The sequence below is a fragment of the Clupea harengus genome, chromosome 17, assembly GCF_900700415.2.
Source record: "Clupea harengus chromosome 17, Ch_v2.0.2, whole genome shotgun sequence".
Classification (NCBI taxonomy): domain Eukaryota; kingdom Metazoa; phylum Chordata; class Actinopteri; order Clupeiformes; family Clupeidae; genus Clupea; species Clupea harengus.
Genome location: NC_045168.1, coordinates 898,259 through 919,758, shown reverse-complemented (window position 1 = coordinate 919,758; position 21,500 = coordinate 898,259). Strand labels below are relative to the sequence as shown.

The window sequence follows — 21,500 nt, the reverse complement described above, 5'->3', positions numbered from 1 at the left end:
CGTCACTCATGGCCTTCTCAGGCTGGCATCTGTAATCACAGCCTCTTGGCAAACAGGGGTGCAGCCATGGGTGTCTCCTGGAGTGAGAATAAAGCCTCTGGAATAGAGCTCAGAGGACCTTTGTATCATGTTGCTCGAATTGGAAGGAAATATGTGAGAGGCGCATGAGAATGTTAAAAGTACTGATGCACCGTCACCGTTTTTTCAGACCCAGTAAGAGTATGGGTACTTATGTTAGTTACTGTAGTTTTGACATTTTCATTCGTTTTTATTTTTATTTGCTCTTTCAGTTTGGTTTTTGATTTCAGTTTAGTTTTAGTTACGAGTACGCCTGTAGTTTTGTTTTTATACTTCATTTCGAGGAATAGACTAGTTTTGGTTTAGTTTTTACTTAGTTTTAGTGTTAGTTTTTTCAGGTATTATGAAGAAGGGCTTGATTTATAGAAACTGAAAAAGGTTGGATGAAAGAATGCATGACATCAAATATAATTTATTTAATTCATCCTAGGTCCTTTTTATTAGGCCAGAAGTCAAACAGAACAGGACAAAGTGGTATACCAGCCACAGTGCAAATCAAGGAGAGATACAAGTATATGGGCACAGTATACTGGTATAGGTATCAATGCATCCCTAGTAAAAAGGAAGGTAAACCAATCTCATCCCTAAGTTGCACCTCCTGAAAGTGAACTGATATGCCTTGCATTCAGAGGGACTGTGGTTTAGGTTTCAATGATGCAACTCCTGTATAGGAGAAGAGCAAATAAACTGATATGACCTTTAAGAACATGCAATCTAGATATGGGAACACTGAAGCCTAAGAAACTTGACACACACACACACACACACACACACACACACACACACACACACACACACACACACACACACACACACACACAGAGAGAGAGAGAGCAGGAGAGAGCTACACAGCTAAACTCACAATCGTGAACTAATGAACAGATTGTGAACTAATAGCCGATTTAATATTATACAGCTTTTGAAAGACACACTTAATCGTCTCTATTATTTATTTCACATTTCTTTATAAATGTCTTTTCAACTCCCCATTGCAAAGCATTGCAATTTCACTTCACTGCAAATCCTTAATCAACCACAAGAGGGCATCTGTCATGTGTGACTTCAATTAGGCTGATTAGGGATATCCGACCCTGATACCTTTATTATCCTTCACCAGTAGATGGTAGCAAAGACCATCTCACGAGTTAAAATGGATTGTCCTTACGTTTACCAAGCTGAAATTTAACTGTATAACTCTACCAAAGAGTACATATCAAATATGTAAACAATTAAAAATCAAGAGAGGTGATATTCAGAAATGTGTGACTGCACACAGTACACTTGGGTAAAGTCGTGAACTAAAACGTGAAACTACACCCATGCGAAAGCCAATGTGTAACGGTAGTCTACTGAAATAATGAATGTGCTAACTTGTGCTTCAGTCAGCTAACTTTTTAAATTCGCAGCTAACAACACACCTTAAAATGTATTTATATTTCTTCGTATCAGGTGAAACATCTCCAACGAGTAAAATATGGCAGCTGGCGTTTTCAACACAAAAAAAATATTGTTGTAGTGGTGGTATCTCCAACTTGTCATCAGTGACAACTCCTAACATCCAATGGAACCCCCCGCTAGGAAAATAAGGAAGATTCTTCCTCCAATAGCTGATGATAAATTAGAGACAGGTCCGCCTAACGGTGTGACTTCAACCAATCAACGAAGGGCATATACTGAATAATTCACGTTGGATTGCTTTGGGGAGTGACGCAGAGGATACAGATGCACGGCTACCTTTTCGTTAAATTGTCAAATTCTGTCTTAAATAGCAGATATTTATTCATTTTGTCGTGCTTAGTGGGGTGAAGTGTGAGCAGTGGGTCAGTTTTTAGTTTAGATTAATTTGGGGTGTCCAACAGGCCTCTGTATGTCGATATTGATGTGGTGTCGCTGCTAGGAAAAAGATGCCGCAGCCGAAATCCCGAAAAATTGCTGTTCTGGGATACAGATCCGTTGGTAAGTACGCGATTGAGTCTTCTTTGGTCGTCAACAATGTCGTTTAGATCTGCTGAGAGATACGGAGTACACGTTGCCCGTAATTGTAAGCACTTAAGTCTTACTAGCGAGCTTACCGCTTAAATCATGTCTACTGCCAGTCCATTGATTCGTGTGTGAACGCATCAGCTGAATGTCACTCAAGTGGAAGTTACCAAGGACTTCAGCTTCCAGCGTGTCTATAAAATACCAGTCAGGTGGGGACTGTTTCATGCCACAGCTTGACGGCCCACCGTCTTTAGTCAACCTTGTGTCGAATAAATCGTCTGGGTCGTTAACATTACATGTACTCAATGTTCCCGGGGCTGAACGGTCCATGTGGATCTGTGACAGAATTACATAATGCGAAACTGGTCTCAGGTAGATCAGGTAGATAGCCTGACACCGACGAGGTTACGGGGCTGTGATCATTTACATATATTATATGAACGGTGCATCATCCAGTCATTCGGGAGAAAATGTAAAATAAATAGCAAAACACACAAAGTGACAACTTTTTCGTTTTTAATTGGGATTTAAATAGCGACATCACAATATTGGGTGTCAACTGTAATTGATTAACATCTCGTGACCGTTACTGCATCTTTTAGGCTTGTTCTCCTTTCAGAGGATGTGCAGCATCTCATTATATAATTCTGGAGTGATTCACTTCTAACATGGCACCATATCGTGAATGGGCCCGTGTTGCAAACGAACATGTATTATAATTGTCTAAATAGGATGAGGCGGGCTCACCACAGACGGCAACGCTGCAGGTAGAGATTCCCAGCAGACGTGTTCAAAGACAAAAACTCCCCCACAGCTCCACTTTGGAGGAATATGTTCTAAGGGCCCTGTTCTGAACAGTCGTAGACATATCCTCGTTATTTCCAATAAAAGAGTCATCTGGCGCCTGCTCAAAGCAGGTTTTCCCACTAGAATTCTCATTCACACATTGTCGTACCGTACACATGTTCCATTCACCGTGATAATGGGAGACTGTCTTTTGTCTGCCTTGTTTAGCTGCCTCACTTCGCTGTCTGGTCTTCATTTCACCAGATATCTTTTCTTTGAGCTGTAGTCAAGGTGTCTGCCTTGTTGTAGGCTACTGTTATTTTACTTATCAGTAATGCTTCAAACAGTAATAATAAACAACAGTAACTAGTGATGTTAGATGTTAGAGACCGGAGGACTTTTATCTGACATGGTTGAGTTGAATTATATTAATACATGTTTGTAATTGGCCAGACTTGAAAGTTGTAGCCTGCAGTGTTGCTATAGACGTGTGTAGATAAAGGTGTGTGTTGCTATAGATGTGTGTGTGTGTCTGCGTCATTGCAGCACACAGTGTATGTGTCTTGTGTGACATGACTCATAGGTGTTGCTGAGCATCTTAAGACATAGCACATAGGACATGAGGCCAGTGAACAGCGTGTTCTTCGTACACACACACACAAAGACACAAAGGTTAAGGTTGCTGGTTAAACCCAGTGCAGAGGGCATGCGAACATTGCATCACGCCACACATGATTTGGCTGCCATCTCTGGGGTGGATGGTCTCCATGACTTGAAGGCTTGTCTCGATGTGTAGTCACAGTGGATGCTGTGCATCCAAGCACCACAGCCTTATCTGGCCACTCTTAGGATGTGAAATGGCTGCAGAGTTGCACAGAGACCTGCACGGTTACGCAAGGTGCCAAATCTAAAAAGATCAACTTGCAAGCTACATGAAACTAGTGTTCATTTTGTCAAATGTCTTTGTTAGATTTTATTGTATTTAGTCAACCTTATCCTGTTTTTTTAGTCAAGTTTTAGATGACTTAAACTCTGGGCATTTTAGTCGTGTCTTAGTCCAAGGAAACCAGGTATTTTAGTCTAATTGTAGTCAATGAAAACTTGACATTTTAGTCTTTTGTTTAGCTACTGTTGCATTAAATGAACTTGCCATCTAGCTGAAACCACTTACTTGCCTTGCATGTAGACCAATAAATGCTATTAAATGACCGTTATTAGTATTACCATAGTTCTTTTTCGTAAGCGTAGCCATAATAGATAGATAGATTTTTAGAAATTGTATCTAATTATTTAGTCTATAAAACTATAGGCCATAGCTCCCATGGACTGTATTTGCTATTCTCTCCCTTGTACGTCGCTTTGGACAAAAGCGTCTGCTAAATGACTAAATGTAAATGTATTTGTGAAGTGACGAAACAGGCAACTTTGACGGCACTCTCAAAACATCAGAATCAGAATCAGGTTTATTGGCCAAGTAAGTTTGCACAAACAAGGAATTTTACTCCGGGTAAAGTGGCTCTCAGTGTACTTACACAAAATATACATCACAACACAAAACAACACAACAGTGCAACGGTCTAAGAAGTATATAGTATATACAAGGAAGAATGGCTATATACAGGAGCTGTGAATTGTAAATACAACAAAAAGTGCAAAGAAGTGGAGGGATACATTTTAAACGGTAAGAGTATGACAGTTATACAGTAAGGGTGGGATGTATATTTTATTTGAGAATAAAATAAATAAGATTGCGGGAGTAATTGTACAGTGGTTATTTGAGCTCATTTGTCCATCAGTGATGTCCATCTGGGAAAGGCCACATCAATGTTTATCCTTGTCGTCGCCTGTCCCAGTTTCGTTCTGCTACATGTTTTCGCTTCTTTGACAACAAGGATTCAGGTGCCCTTGGTTTTTCTGGCGCTAAATAATAAGTATGTTCATCTTCCATTTGACAAAATTTGGGTTTTCATATCTCTCACGACACAAAATGGTTAACCAGCACCAACGACCACTGGTCTTCATCTTCGTCTTTCAATCGGCAACACCAAATCAAGCTGGCACCCTCTCTAGAGCCAGCGTTGATCGTTCTGGGCTCCTGTAGAAACACAACATGGTGGCCTCCGTGGAAGATGACCTATGTAGATGTGAGAGGCTCATTCTAAGCTCACAAAAGTACAGCGATTCGTAGTTACAGATGATTATAGGCTAATCGAAACGTAATTATGTATACTATATTCTATTTCTGCTAAGAGAGCCGCCTAAATCCTACACACTGTACCTTTAATGCAACCTTACTCCTCACTGTGCTAGTCCTGATATGACGTGTGCAGCACAGGCAATGAAACTGCTGCACACGCCATCCAATGAACAGGATATTTGGATTGCAATTTAGGGGGGAAAACTGTATAATATTTGGTCTCCTCTTCCTTGTCAATTAAAATAGAGAGATTTTGGGAACGTTTTTATTTGCGAAACTACATTTTACTCGTGTGTTTGTTGTCTGAGTATAGAATGTTTCAGAAAGCATTATATTTATCCTTGTGAATAGAACTGAGGCTGGTATGTGGGAAAGAAAGGCCAAGCACTCCAATGCACCTTTCAAGGACAGGACCCCTCTCTAACCTTGCTGCGAGTGGCTGATGGGCCAAGGTGATGGCACTATCACAGCCGGAGGTGTGGCTTACATACAGGCCTGGCCTACATCAGCCTAATGCTCATAAAGTTAAAGTCAAAGCACTTGCTCTGTGGATGAGCAGAATGCAATGCAGAGTACTGTGGAACAGGGTCTTTGAACCTGCCCAAAACCTCCACTTTTTCTTATTCTCATCTGAAAGATCTTAGTCTAGTCAGTTCCATGTCATCGAGAATTAATATGCAAGTGAGCTGTTTGAAAAGAAAGGCTTGGTCGATGTGTGCGAAGGTGACTGCGTTAACATTGATAATCAATATGTGTTGCTGCCTCTGTCAGGATGGCTCGTCTTATTAGAGGTGCATCTCACCACCAGGTTCAACTAACCAGGGACTTCTTCTGAGGCTCAGTCTCCCACATGATGATCAGAAAGATGCAGCTAAAATTGCTGTTCCCTCTTCTGCCCTCTGACGTCACGCAGGAAAAGGCTGCCGCAGATGGAGAGATTCCACTCCTCCGCTCATTAAAGCTCCCATCCTCAGCAACAGCCGCGTAGGAGGGCACACCGTTCTCTCCATACCTCTCCTGTGGAGGGTCACTGTGTGTTTTCGCGACCCCTCCGGTCGTCACCAGGCTAATCTAACGCCCACATCTGGGTTCTGCTATTCTTTTCGAGGTCATGTATGGCGCCAGCTGAACAGCCACTCCATGTGTGTGCGCTACCTGAACACTGCTCACTTACCTCTCTCTCTCTCTCTCTCTCGACATCATTCTGTCGCAGTGCCTATTTATAGCCCCTTGAGAGAGGGAAAAGAACACTTGAATTTCTGTGCATCTTCATTAAAACATACAGTACAGTACAGTCATCCTGGCCTCTGTCCACCATGCTGTTAGCTCTCCTAGTCTGCCCCTGCCTATACAGTGCTCGGCAGCATCCTCTGAGCCTGCCAGGAACAGCATCAGCACCCCCCTCTGATCCATATCTCTCAAGCATGAAAAACTCGAGCCATGGAAAATCATTATTCTGTGCAAAAAGTAGAATATTTTGATGTGTCTTAGTCTGCGCTGAGGGAGAGAGCGAGAGGGGGATGGGTATTTTCTTTTTTTGTGCCATTCATTCGGCAACGTAAAGGATCAAATCGATGTGCAGTTCCGCCTCGCATGAGTTGTATTTCCAATGTTGAGTGAACCACTCTCCCTCTGGGCTTTTCTGTGTGAATGAGAATCCACATCTACACATACACACACATATACACTGGATGCCAACGTGATCTTACCGTTGTTATAGCAACAAGCTACAGGACATTTCTACTCTGCACGGGTGGACAGCAGATACTATGAGCTGGGCAGACTAGCGCCCTCCTACTCTACCATACTCATGCTGGTACTGATGCTGGGGAATGATGAGAGAGGAACCGTGGTACTATCCTGAATATTCAGCCTAACATGTACTGAAATATATGTATTGGTTGAACAACACAATTGTTATTTGATTCACAATTTGGTTTTACACGTTTAAAACTGAACCTGTTAGCCTTTTACGTGAAACATAATGTGCTGCATATAGACAACACGTAAGACATAGCTATGTGATGTGTATCATATTGATTCTGTGTAACCTTTGATGTGAAACTCCGGTGCAAATGATGGGCTTAGCTTTTACGCAGTGTTACTTGCCCTACATTATGGAGCAAAGCCTTTAAGAACGCATTAACTTTGTTTCATTTTCTGTCACTGCAGGGAAGTCCTCTTTGACAATACAGTTTGTGGAAGGCCAGTTTGTGGACTCTTATGACCCAACCATAGAAAACAGTAAGTATAAATGATCAGTCCAATGATCCTCCAAGCAGTGTGTGTGTGTGTGTGTGTGTGTGTGTGTGTGTGTGTGTGTGTGTGTGTGTGTGTGTGTGTGTGTGTGTGTGTGTGTGTCCGTGTGTGTGTGTGTGTGTGTGTGTCCGTGTGTGTGTCCGTGTGTCCACCATGTTGCAGTCTCCATTCCTCCTCTTCTCCCTGCCTCTCAGCTTGACGCCATTGGCACAGAAATCCAGGTTTTGGAAGTGAGCCAGGTGCAATCCTGTTGTGGTCGTTTTCCTCATTGATGGCTAGTCTCGCTGGGCTACAAGTGCCTCACACAAGCGCCGACTCAGTCATTCTCCTGCACAATGGCTCCGCTCTGCCCCGAATTAGCATTTCTTACCCATTACTTGGGAGCCAGGCTCGCCACAAGGAGCCATTTAGAAGATATATGTGTACCGCAGGGCCTGGTTCATCGAGTCCAAGCACAAACAACTGTATGTGTACGGCAGTTACCATGGCGGCCAGATTGTATCACTAGCTCCTCTATGTCTGTTTAGAGGGCTTTTAGATTAAAAAAAAAAATCAATAAAAAAATGGGACCACCATATTACCAAAACAAGGAATCGTTTATTTTAGCACCAGGACTCATGGCAGACTACTCTGTGAATGAGCGTCTGTCACCGGGGCCCACGACTTTTGAAGTGCTCCCATGCACAAACCCAGTAAAGGTAACGTGGGTTATTTTTAGGAACGTCTCTTTTTTTCTTTTTTTCTTTTTTTCTTTTTTCTCCACTTGAATGAAATCCTTCAGAGGCTGGCATGCCGTGTTCTAAGCCTGCTTGAGTGCCATTTTCCAAATCTGTAGGCTTAGGTGGCGGCGCGGTGCCCCCTGCTCCAGGGTTTTATGAGGTAATGCCATGATTCAGATGGATCAGGGCGGCACACCTTAACAAGCCTGCAGACCACAATGGCTCCTGCACAGTCACTCTGTAACCCCAGCCTGTGCTTGTTGGGGACGTCTTCAGTGAAATACGCAGGGAGCACACAGACTTCTTTTTGGACCACGTGGCTTTCTGTAGTAAGGGGAGTCTACTGTGCTGTGCGGGTGCTGACTTTGACACAGGCGTGACGTTCAGCGACATGGTCTGTGACGTACTCTAGACTGCCTTATCTCTGCGCATCATCTTCGCCAGCTAAGCAAGCAGAGAGCCCGTCGTTAATCAGAAGCCTCGTGCGTCAGAATATGTGCCTCGATGTCTGGATTTGGGCTCGGCTCTACCGAATCACCGAATGATGTGCTTCCTCTTAGAAAGATTCCTAGTAACTAAGGGGAGAGAGAGAGAGAGAGAGAGAGAGAGAGAGAGAGAGAGAGAGAGAGAGAGAGAGAGAGAGAGAGAGAGAGAGAGAGAGAGAGAGAGAGAGAGAGAGAGAGAAGAGAGAGAGAGAGAGAGAGAGAGAGAAGAGAGAGAGAGAGAGAGAGAGAGAGAGAGAGAGAGAGAGAGAGAGAGGAGAGAAGAGAGAGAGAGAGATTTCTCAGACCGGTGGGACAGAGGTCATCGGAAAGACAGACGGACAGGCAGCTGTGCGGCAGAGAGCATGAGGCAGGAGAGGGAAGGAGAGGGAAGGAGAACGAGGCTGAAGAACGTGTCTCATCTTAGAGAGCAGAGGAATTTCACTGAAGCATGGCAGTAGCCTTGTTCTTATCAGGCAGCTGAGGTTAATGGCCTCCTCAGCTATCTGAGCCACCCAGCCACTGAGTCTCTCTCTCTCTTTTCTTGTCTGTCTGTCTGTCTGTGTGCTCACTTGCGTGGCACGCATAAGTTCTTCACCTGGACAGCTGCATTCGTGCCTGTGTTTGAAGGGCAGCCTTCTCGAACGCTTGGCATTTATCCCACTCTTAAACCGCCCTTCCGTCTCCAAAACCTCATTCTTATTATCCCAATACGCCGCAGAGAGCAGCTCCCTGGAACAGTTGAGTCATAATCAAGAGTTATAAAAGTCACTGTAGCCATTTTGTAACCCCCCCCCCCACACACACACACACACACACACATTGTGCCAGCTTGATTCACCGTTGTACGGCGCTCTGCATAATGTCCATCACAGTGCTGCTTCTGAAACAGTACCACATGGATTATATGTGACCGTGGCCTTGCAACCGCGTTGTTTGTGAATGTAGCCTGCAGCTATTAGCTTGAGTAGTGAATGGAGTCGTCAGGATGAGGAATGGACATGCGCAGATTCTTTTTTGCCTCGTCGCAGTCATGTGGGGTCACAGTCGGAGTATGGAACATCCTTACATATTTAATCAGTCATTTGGCGCATTCTGACCCACATTTGAGTCATTCTCTCCCATTCAAACACATCGACGTGCTTGTGCTGTGATTCCTGGATCTGAAGAAGCCCCATTCTTTGTTTATTGAATAAATAAATAGAAAAACACGTTTCCTTTTGCAATCTACAAACATGCCCCCTCACATCTTTTTTTTTTCCACAAGCGATGTCTCCCTTTGTGGTGTACGTTCATTCACTTGTGTCAGCCTTGCTAGACGGAACAGGCAAGCATACACATATGCATAACATTCTGCTCTCGGTTTGATGTTGAGATTGACAAGTGGTGTGTGGTAGTCCTGGCTGCACTCTGAGCAGTGCAGTTCCTGTGCTCTGATGTCGGAGTCCTGGGTGAGTGTGCAGAGGAGAGAGGCTGGCTGCCTGGCTGGCTGGTGCTGTTGCCTGTGATGAATGGACAGTTCTCCGTTGCTAATTTGACTTGCTAATTTGCAGAGCGGGGGCTGAAGGAAGGAAGATGGGTTTTTGCTCTCATTGAGCCTTCTGGAGTCTTGAGTAATGATATTGGTGTCGTTTGCTAGCCACACACACACACACACACACAGGCAAACACACACACACACTATATTCTCTAAGCCACAGAGGCCTGATGATGCAGTCCAGGGAGAATGGCGGTTCCCTCAAACAGCTTCTTCTGACCACATCTTGATTTTGAGGTGGTCCTGTCTGCCACTTTCACAGCGCTACATGAAGGATCATTAAGCATACATTTCCCTCGGATTGCAAAAAGTTGTCTTCACAGATGTATATTTGTTTGAAGTTTAGCCATCATCCATTCATTAAACATTAAACATCTTTAATCCCTTGTCTGTCTGTGACTCAAGTGCACGTTCGCCACAGAGTGTTTTAAAAGGAGCGGAGATTGATAGCCTAGTGTGTCCATATTTCTCGTAGCATTAGGGGAACGTTAGCGCTTAGCATATTGATTCCCCTCTGCTGCTGAGCTCTGCAGATGACCAGGCATCGTCAGCTCAGCCTTCTTTTAATTCTGACCATGCGTCTCTCTCTTCCTATCTTTCTCTCTCTTTGCCTCCCTCTTCGCCCTGCCTCTATTTCTCGCTCTCTCTCTCTACTCCTCTGATGATCTCTCTCTCTCTCCTCTCTTTCTCTCTCTTTTTCTCTCTGTCTGTCTTCACAGCATTTACAAAAATGATCACAGTCAATGGTCAGGAGTACCATCTGCAGTTGGTCGACACAGCAGGCCAGGTAAGCCGCATCATTAACCACTACACAGAGGATTAGAGGGGACTTTTCTCTTGGCTACATTTTAACATTTTGATTGATGACTGAAATCCATTTGTTTATTTATCATTTTGTATCAGTTGCTTCAACCCTACTTAGAGCACCCTAGAGAACACTCGTTATTGTGTAAAACAGATTATGCATTTGCATTTTTTGAAGCAGTGACAGAAGTTTTACTTTTTACATTTTTTTTAATGGTATTTTTCTGATGTGTGGATAAGCTGCATACTTTCACATCAACTGAATCAATTTTAATAGACTCCTTCTTTTTCAGGACGAATACTCAATCTTCCCACAGACCTACTCCATAGACATCAATGGTTACATTTTGGTGTATTCTGTTACGTCAAATAAAAGGTAGGTTCATCACCATCATCATTTTTACACTTTGTCTAGGTTTTTAAGACTTCTTTTTAAGGCTTCAGTATCATACCAGGGAATGATTTAGCAGTTCTCACCCTTTTTGATGGAACTTCTGGCCAGCAGCACAATCTGACTGAAATTGTGCCAGGCACCACTCAATACCTTCCTTTCATCTCAAGAAATAAATCAAAACATTGGAACAGGTATCCTTGTAGTCATCAAAAAGATTTCAGGTGTTCTCACCCAAAGATGCAGCCCCAGCAGGAGTGTCACCCTTAGAGTCTAAGTAAAGGAACAGTACTGAATTCCTTTGGGTACAGGTAGGGTTTGATCGGTATTCCATCTTTGTGTGTATGTGCCCCCATGGGAATCAAACCTATGACCTCAACGGCCACACGGACCTTTCATATCTGCTGAGGGGGATATCTGTACACATCATGTCGAGGGACAGTGACATCCCTACATATATACTGCTGCGTGTCTGTACACATCATGTCGAGGTATAGTGACATGACTACATATAGACTGCTGGGTGGGCGTTCACTTCCTGACCTATGTCTGCCAGCTGAGATGGTCGCAGTGACTGCAAGATTTTTCTTTTCTTTTTTTTCCATCCTGGGTGGTCTTTGCCTTTACCCATACCTGTGTGGGGTGTGCCCTGTATTCAGACACAGACCGACAGCTTTCCCCATTCTCTCAGCATCAACTGGAGATGAAATAATGTGAAATGACTTCTGGCTTCTCTCTTTCTCTGTCTCTCTCTCTCTCTCTGTCCATCCGCCCCCACCCCCTGTCTTCCACCCATCTCCCTTCTCTCACCCTCCTTTTCTTTATTTTCTACCCTTCTGCTTTTTTTTTTCTTCTTCACCACATGCATCACACCGTGTGTGTGTGTGTGTGTGTGTGTGTGTGTGTGTGTGTGTGTGTGTGTGTGTGTGTGTGTGTGTGTGTGTGTGTGTGTGTGTGTGTGTGTGTGTGTGTGTGTGTGTGTGTGTGTGTGTGTGTGTGTGTGTGTATAGCCACTTTCCTCACCTTTTTATTTGAACAGCTCATCTGCTCTCTCTATCTCCTTGGCTCCCTGTCTTCTCTTTCTGTCTCACTTACAGTACTCTGGAATTGTTTCATCGTTTCGCTTTTTTTTCCTCTATCTCCATATGAGAGCCAGGCTATGGCCACTAATAGGAAACTAAAGCTCCCTTAAGGCACATATTTGATCAGGCCATTAAATATAGAACCTCAGCCTAATAGCCATATCTCTCTATGTCCCTACGACCTCTCTCTCTCACACACACACACACACTTGCATAGAAGCACACACCCAATATGTGCATATTCTGTCTTGAACCTTGCCGCTGCAGAGAAATGGCTGATCTTCTCCGTATGTTCTCATCAATGGTCTTGTGGCGGAATCCCACGATCCCCCTGAGCCTTGGAAGGGCAAGGATCCTTTTTTCTTTTTTTAAAAGGTCCCGGTCCATTTTCTCAGGAGAAAGATTCCCTGGAAACTGGACTTCCAGGGCTCCCCCCCCCTCTGTATTACATCAGACTGCATTAGTGCCTCAATGGAATTATTTGTTTTTCCTTTTTTTTTTTTTTTTTCTTTCCTTTTTTCCCATCAGTGGACAGGCTGAAATAAAAAGCCGCAGCAGCAGCGGGCGGTCATTACTGAAACTGTGTGTGCAGTTGCTGGCTCTGCAACCGCAGAGTTTACCTGAGTAAGGCAAACGCAGGGGGCCGCGTTGCAGACAAACACACTGTAATTATACCGCAGCTTCGCGGGCAGAGATGCTGAAAATGAATGGGGTTTTCTGGATATAACAAGCAAGAAAGACAAATCTGACACTAATGCATGCCAGCAGCCGTTCCTTGAAGCAATTTTTCTCTTAAGGTTGACATACCATGTCTCATAATGTTGAAGTCATGGTTAGTTACTTTTTACTCATTAACCTGAAGTACAAGTCCTGCCCAAACCTAACCCAGACCTAACATCAGGTCACTGAGTTCCCAGTATATGATGGAGAAGGACGTACACCAAGGGTTGCTGGGGTGCTGAACAGTTAAGGGAGGAAAATACAACCGAGGGAAAGATTTCATGAAAAAGAAAAATATATATTCTAGTTCTAGTGTGTGTTATCTTTCATTCTGTTCTCCGTAGTCCAACTACACAGTGATAGCCTCTCATTAAGCTTCATTAAAAGTCCAGGTGAAGAAGTAGAGGTCGCTATTACTGATGGGCTGGTCAGTGATCCCCTCTCGTCTGCCTGCTCAGCCTGGTAAGACCTTAGCTGCCGGATGCGAGGCCCGAGTCACTGAGTGCACGGCTATCGGATACCCTGCATCTAATTGACTTTCTATTGACGCAACAACAATGGCACAGGCCCAGACAATGTCAGGAGCCTTTAACAGCGCCCTTGTGAATCAGTCTGCCGCTGTGAAACTCACTGGCACCAGACTCTGAGCATCTAAGTGTTTCTCGCCATGACTGTGTTTCGCACTTGAACTTTGGCTGTCATTGTCAGCTTTGAGATGTTGATGTTTATGAGCCTGGTTTGTGTGAAAATGAGCTCCGCGGTAGGCTAAGACCTTACTGACCTCGGCTTTAAAGATGGCTGCTAATATCTCCCTGTCTAACACAAAGAGCTACAGTAATTTAGACCCACCGACTACTTTACTCTGGAGCTCGTCCTGGTTTCACTCCTTTCACGGATAATTTGACCAGGAAAGGTCAGCGTGTAACTCCTATCAGCTTGAACTTCTATGAATGGTCTTGTATCAGTATTAAACCACTGTTACTTTCTGCAGCTTCTAAACCGGAGTTGATTGTGTTGAGACGTGACCTGCCTCTAGAAGAGCTCTGCCTAACTAGTATTTACGTCGCAAAGGCAGTCATTGTGTGACTCCGTCCAACGTGTTTCAAATAAATCCAATTGAGTTGAATCTCAACCTATGCATTTCTTCCGCCCTGTATACTGTAGGTCAGCTTTCAGATATTCCAAAGCCACTGTACAGTCGAGCAGATTTTGGCTTTTGGCCCCGAGAATGCCTCTTTGAGCATACAAATCACTCATTTCCACATGATATGTTTGGAGTATATGGGTGAGTGGCCCTGGTTTTGGGTAAATTAAAGACTAAATGCTGTTAATAATCATTTGCTTCAGCTGTTCTGTGGGATGCCTACAAGAATTAAAGTAGTTGTTGTTTTTGTTTGTACTTTTGATCCCCTGTGGTATAGCTTGGTCTGTGAACAGCCAGGTTTTGTTCACGGGTCGATTTAACCTGCTACATCAGATTTTTAAATGCTTTCCTTTTTTTTGTCTTTCAGTTTTGAAGTAGTAAAAGTTATCCACGAAAAGCTGTTGGATATGGTGGGAAAAGTACAGTAAGTATGTTTGTCTTAATGCTCATCCTCTGTTCTAGCTTTTAATGGACTTAACAGAGTAAAATGTTCTTCTCGTGTTCTTTTTTTAGAGTACCAATAATGTTGGTGGGAAACAAGAAAGATCTTCACATGGAACGGTAGGTGCAGTGTTTTGATCATTACACCACACACACACACACACACACACACACACGCACCCCAACCAAGACAAATAAAAATCACCAGACACCAATTCTTTAGAAGGAAAATCTTGTAGATAAGGATGTGGTCAAAAAAGCACAAAGCCTATACTATTCTCGGTGGCGTCATATGAGCGGCGTGCGGCATATAGAAATTCACTTATCATTAAGGAGTAGCTATTATGGTTAAACCGTAATGGACAAGGAGAAGCAGTGGAACTCTTTTACAGATCTCTGTTGAGAGGCATGAACTCAATTAGATTTAATAGGGCATGTTTTAAGCCCAAATCGCGTGTGGAACTTAATTTATCTCACGTGGGCCATTAGCAGATTGAAAAATCCATCTTTCTTCTGGCCCTGGGGAGATTGTTTTATAGATAATAAATTGAAGCAGTTTGTCGTGTGTCAATCACTGTCAAGGGGGCTGTAAGAGAATGAGCTTTTGTTATTATTTTCATAACGGCTGGCGGTTAATGAACGTCTCTTAAGTTCATCTGCTGTGGGTTAACACGCGTTACTCTCGCGTTCCAGCGATCCGGGGGAGGGAGAGTGCATCTGCCACTCGCTCTTCTCAATTCCCCACGGCCCCCCAGAGCCCAACGAGTCCGCTGGGGCCCTGAGCCCCTCTCACTGGGAACCAGTGCTGATGTCCTCTCTCACGTCCCCCTGCCACACACACACACACACCAATCCCCATCCCACTCCAACTCTGCATCCAGTGTTGTGCCTCCATCTAAGGGAAGGACCCCCCCCCCACACACACACACACACACACACACACACACACACACACACACACACACACACACACACACACACACACACACACACACACACACACACACAGAGGGTTTGCCTGTGAGGTCTCAGATATGATGGAGGGAAGGGAGAGGTAGTTGGGTGGAAGTGGGGAAGAGGAGAGACCAATATGACGGGACTCTCCTGTATGTTTCAATATTCACAGGATGACCTAGCGTTTCAATGCATAGACGGCCGATTTATCTATAGTGATATACATTCTGTCAGTAGATGTGCTCAGTGAGCTCGGCCCTAGTCCTAGATTCTTGCTGCTCCACTGTTGGGAGTCACAGGCAGACCCATACATGTCATTAGAGCTAAAAATCCACTTTTGGCCTGGCTGATTCTCTGCAGTGGCACAGAGGGCCCTTTCAGCTAAAATGGGTCACAGTTTTAGAGTGTTTAGAATAACTTCAGGGGTTTGTTTCAGTTTTAGAGTGTTTAGAATAACTTCAGGGGTTTGTTTCAGCTAAAATGGGTCACAGTTTTAGAGTGTTTAGAATAACTTCAGGGGTTTGTTTCAGTGCAACGACATTGACCAGGCAGAACAGTATGACATTGAAAATTATCTGAAATGTCTGAAAAAGCGTAAAATGCACAGAAGCACACATTAGAACAATGCTAGTTCAGTTTAGTAGTTGAACTGGGTTGTCCAAGTGGGTTGACCTTGTCCAACTGGGTTGACCTTGGTGTTTATTCAGTGCTATTCTCCCCCTCGAGATTCTGCAGTGTCTTTCCATGCCATGGCAGAGTCAAAATGTCCGTTTGGCCCGGCTGATATTCTGGAGCACCACGGGGGCCAAGGCGGATAAAAATGGGTCAAACTTTAATAGTCCTTCACAAACCAGAGCAAACAGGAAGTGGAGCAGCAGGAGGTTGATGATCCCACCCCCCAATCACCTTCGTTTACAGGATGTGATGTCAGTTAAAAGGAATCCCATGTGTACTGTGTGACCCTTGCGCCTCCTGTTTGGCTTGTGTTGCCAGAGCAACCTGGAGTTTGTGAATCGTTCTCGTCTATTATGGTCTCTCCTAGATTGAGAAGTGTGTGCTACAGTGTTGAGAGACCATGACTATTTATGCTCAGCAAAAGAATTTGCTGAATGGTGGTATTTAGTGGTGTAATGTATGGTAATTGGCCTTGATTGTATGCTATTTGGAGCCTCTAAAAGGCCATCTTTTTCTGTACTCTTCTGCTGTCAAATATATGTATTATAACGCACACACACTCACATATTAACACATTTAGACACGCTTTCTCTGTGACACACACACACACACACACACACACACTCTTGCTCTCATTAGCTTACACACAGGCGTTCTCACTCACACGAACACACACACACTTATTCACTCTCATTGGCATAAACCCAGGCATTCTTACTTACACATACACACACACACACTGAATGAGAACAGGGAAAACGCACACACACTCGCTTGCTGACATGCAAGCTCATGCTTAGGATTGCTCTTGCATACGTTCAGGGGGAAATTGTACAGAGCCTTGCAGTGTTTCTGGCATTGCTGCTATTTATAGATCGGCAGGACCGGCACAAACTGCAGGCTCCAATTAAGCTGCTGGTGTGTGTGTGTGTGATTGTGTTAGTCAGCGTGTGTGTGTGTGTGTGTGTGTGTGTGTGTGTGTTTGTGTGTGTTAGTCAGCATGTGTATACATTCATACGAGCATGTGCCCGTGTGTGTGTTTGTGCCCATCTCTCTCTCTCTCTCTCTCTCCCTTTCCCCTCTGTGCTCTTTATCGATCACTGGCTCGTTGCATCTTGGGGTTTGGGTGTGGTTGGTTGGTTGGTGGGGCGGCGGTGGGGGATGGAGTAGAGTAAGGATGATGCTGCTGCTGCTGCTGCTGCTGCTGCTGCGGTTGCTTTCTGCCTGCCTCAGGGCTTTTGTTCCGGCTGTGCCTCCACCTGCGGCACACGTGCAGTGGAATAATGGCACCGCCTCACACAAACACAACACAACACGCTTAAGCATGCCAGCACAGAGCAGGCTAGGAGCACAGGAACAGAGCAGAGGCGGATGTAAACGAGTTTACACCTCCTGTTGTGGAAATTCATCCACTCCCATATCCATCGTAGATACTATATCCACCTACGTATATTCCAACATTATATATACTATATCCTCCTATATTCCAACATTTATATATACTGTATCAGCCTATATTCCAACATTATATATACTATATCCTCCTATACTCCAACATTATATATACTATATCCTCCTATATTCCAACATTATATATACTGTATCAGCCTATATTCCAACATTATATATACTATATCCTCCTATACTCCAACATTATATATACTGTATCAGCCTATATTCCAACATTATATATACTATATCCTCCTATACTCCAACATTATATATACTATATCCTCCTATATTCCAACATTATATATACTGTATCAGCCTATATTCCAACATTCTATATACTCTATCCTCCTATATTCCAACACTGAAGCTGAAAACCACAGATGCATCAAACCACAAATTGCCCGGCTTACTATTGGCTGATTGTTTCTCTACCCTTACTGCTGATTGGCTAAAGTCTAACCTCAAGGTTTGTTGGAGGACACAGTCGACGTTTTGATTGAGCAATTAGTATGAAATGGCTTCCTGGTCAAGGCCCCGATCTGCAAGTCATCACTGATGTATTGAGCCTCTGCTGGGCTGGAGAGGAAATGCCCTATGAATGTGTCCTGTGAAGTAGAGCCGTCATTAATCAATTTCTCCATTAAGTTTATGTCGATAGGCGACGTATAGTAAACACTTTAACCCGTCACACCCGCTGAGCACCCTTAATGGGACGCTGGATGAGTTTCCCCTGTAAGAATCACTCACGAGGCACATAGGACATGGAGGGCTGGGGGAGAGCCGTAATCACATTAGAACGTTAGCCCAGCAGAGCTAGCAATTATGTGAAGTAAAGAGCAGAATGTTGCGCTGAGGACTGTAGCTAAAGAACATCACATAAATAAAGGTATTGAAGGTGATGGTGTGAGCAGTGGGTTTGGGGGAGGGGCTGGGGGGGGCATAAAAACATTTGCTGCTTCTTTTGCGGCCTCATTAATCAGAGATTGAGTGAACACATTATCAGGATTGCAATCCATTAATGGGTGGACAATGCATTTTTATCCACCGTAAAAAGATGATTGAGATTTTATTCTAGTGTGTTGCCCTCATCTTCTGTAAACAAATTGGCAAACAAAAGCGACTACTGCCATGCCATTGAGCTCTTAGCTTCTTATGATGATTTTTGGTTTCATTATTTTTCTCTCTCTCTCTGTCTCTCTCAGTGTTATCAGCTGTGAAGAGGGCAAAGCCCTGGCAGAGTCATGGAACGCTGCGTTCATGGAGTCCTCGGCGAAAGAGAACCAGGTAATGAGCTGTCTCCTAGCTGTCACCGTAACAACGGCCCCAGCCGGCGGAGTCGGCAGACTACCTCTCTTAACTACACAGGGGTGAACCTCTCCCATCCTCCTAAGAGAAGAGCTCTCTCAGACAGACAAACAGCACAACAAGGTTAAGGCAGATTGATGCGGAGGATGCGGAGTACCCGATAGTCATTTCATCTTGCAAGAAACGACATCTCTGCAGAACCGTCTATTTAGGGCACTTGCCCAGCCTGTGTGTGTGTGTGTGTGTGTGTGTGCGTGTGTGTGTGATTATATTCTGATTACGTTGTTATCCACATGCATGTGGGCTCAGAGCTGAAATCACTAATAAATGAAGTCCGGTGTTTCATGACCCCCCCCAAGTAATACAATTTCAAATAAAAAACACGCTCTAGTACCTGTCCGGGTCGTTTGAGGACACGCCATGTCTGGTCCCCTCCCCCACAAGCACCCCGCCCAGGAGGAGAGAGGAGAGAGAGGAGAGGAGAGGAGAGAGCAGGGAGCAGAGCTGGGTTGGCAAGGGAAAGCTGCTAATTGAATGTTGTAGCTCCAGTTTCCACTGTGATGTAAAGATCCCTGATGGAGCAGCGAGTGTGTTAATTTTTCCATCCATTTTCGCAGGAATAGAGGGGATAGAATGTATGTGCTCTAGGAACAAGGCCAGAACACGTGTAGATGTACAAGATTTCTAAGTGTGTGTGTGTGTGTGCGTGTGTGTGTGTGTGTGGAGATATATATATATATATATATATATATATATATATACTGTGTGTATATATATATATATATATATATATATATATATATATATATATATATATATATATATATATAATTATACACACACACTCACTCACACATTTAGAAACACAGAGCACAAAGCTTAAAGCACATTTAGAAACATTTAGAGCACTAAGCTCAACATTATTGATGAAATAGTAAATGTTGCTCTGTAACTCTGTTAACACATGAACCAGCAAAAGTGTTGAAGGCCAATCTGAGTTAGGCAACCTAATACATTTCATCAGATGTTAATTTGCAATCAAAAAAAATCGTGAGTCATTTGCCAGACTGACCTCTGTCTATAGTTGCTCTTTGTTGCTAAGTGTCTTAACATCCTGATGGCTAGCATTAGCTGGGTTTCCATCCAACTAATTTGCATATTTAAGCGCATTTATGAAAATGAATCTACACTTTATCGTGTGAACAGCTGTGGGTTCAATTTCCTATTCAAATGGTCAAAATTTGCATAAAAAATTGGATGGATACCCAGCAACTGAAATGGATGTTAGAAAAAAAAAACGTATCTATGTTTTGCAATCATCAGTGGTTATTCTATACGATTGAACACACATGATGTATAAGCTGAATGTTATAATGTGCAATAATGCATCACAAAAATGCAATCCAAACACACATGGTGATCTCTCTCTTCTTCTCTCTGTGATCTCTCAGACTGCAGTGGAGGTCTTTAAAAGGATAATCCTGGAGGCAGAGAAGATCGAGGGCGGCGCCCCACAAGGAAGGACATCCTGCTCCCTGATGTAGACCCCCCTGACCCCTGACCCCTGCCGACCCCCTGCCGACCTCTCCATCCTCCTCTAGCCCCCATTCCCTCGCCCCCCACCCCCATCCCCGCCCACCAACCTGCACCACAGCACTGGACACTGGGAAATCCCTGTACTTGAAGTGGCTAACTGCCTGTTTTTCCTCCATAGAAACATTATTAGCATTTTCTTTTAACCATAATTTTTTTATATTTAATACTTTCTTTTTTTTCTTTTTATTTGTGAATTTGTTTTTTTCACTTTTTATTTTTTATTCTTATTTTGGAAGAGACAGAGAAGCACTCTGTTGACTTGTAGAAGTAATGTTAACCAATCCTATTGGCTTAGGCCCCCCCTCTCTTCCTGCTCTTGCTCCCCACCCCCCAACCACCCCACCCCACCTTCCTTCCCCCCCCTCCATCTGCAAACCAAACCTGGTGAATCTTGAGCCTTACTTCTCCATCTTTCATCTTTTCTACCTGAAAGCCTCCTTCCCTCCCCTTCTCCCCTTATGAATTTGTATATCGTATTTCTTAAAACGCTAATTATGGCCAATAAAGTTGCCAGCATTCATTCATTCTTCTCTGCTGTGAATGTTGTTTTAACTTTTTTGATTGTAATCATTAAAAAGCAGCGTATTGTTTCACTACACCAGCTGTTTGGGAGCCTTGAATGTGCGTTAAGCCACCCCACTAAATACCACCTGCTGTGGAAGAACCTACTGACCAGAATCTCTGCTTTCCACTGATGACAACATCTTGAACTATAAATGCAAATGCTCTGCAGTGTGAGAAAAGAGCCACTGAAAGCTGGTATCACACCATAACACGCACGCACACACACACACACACACACACACACACACACACAGGAAGTGATAATTAATGTTGCTGGAGTGTTGAAAACCTGATGAGGTAGACCAAAGGCAGAAATGAAATTTCATATCAG

General features: G+C 43.8%; 1 protein-coding gene across 1 annotated transcript; it reads left to right on the top strand.

The window, feature by feature from the left end:
- The first annotated feature begins 1,732 nt into the window (after positions 1-1,732).
- rheb (Ras homolog, mTORC1 binding) lies at positions 1,733-21,203 on the top strand. The gene is made up of 8 exons (XM_012816165.3): positions 1,733-2,034; positions 7,217-7,288; positions 10,761-10,828; positions 11,139-11,221; positions 14,550-14,606; positions 14,696-14,743; positions 18,907-18,988; positions 20,461-21,203. The coding sequence occupies exons 1-8, from the start codon at positions 1,983-1,985 to the stop codon at positions 20,551-20,553; spliced, it is 555 nt and encodes a 184-aa protein (XP_012671619.1). The 5' UTR covers positions 1,733-1,982; the 3' UTR covers positions 20,554-21,203.
- Positions 21,204-21,500: the final 297 nt, after the last annotated feature.

Bases quoted from the DNA above. Each gene is read 5' to 3' on its own strand.
- rheb (XM_012816165.3), top strand. From the start codon at position 1,983: ATGCCGCAGCCGAAATCCCGAAAAATTGCTGTTCTGGGATACAGATCC. The intron at 11,222-14,549 runs GTAGGTTCATCA...TTTGTCTTTCAG, and splicing joins TCTGTTACGTCAAATAAAAG to TTTTGAAGTAGTAAAAGTTA. The intron at 14,744-18,906 runs GTAGGTGCAGTG...TGTCTCTCTCAG, and splicing joins AAAGATCTTCACATGGAACG to TGTTATCAGCTGTGAAGAGG.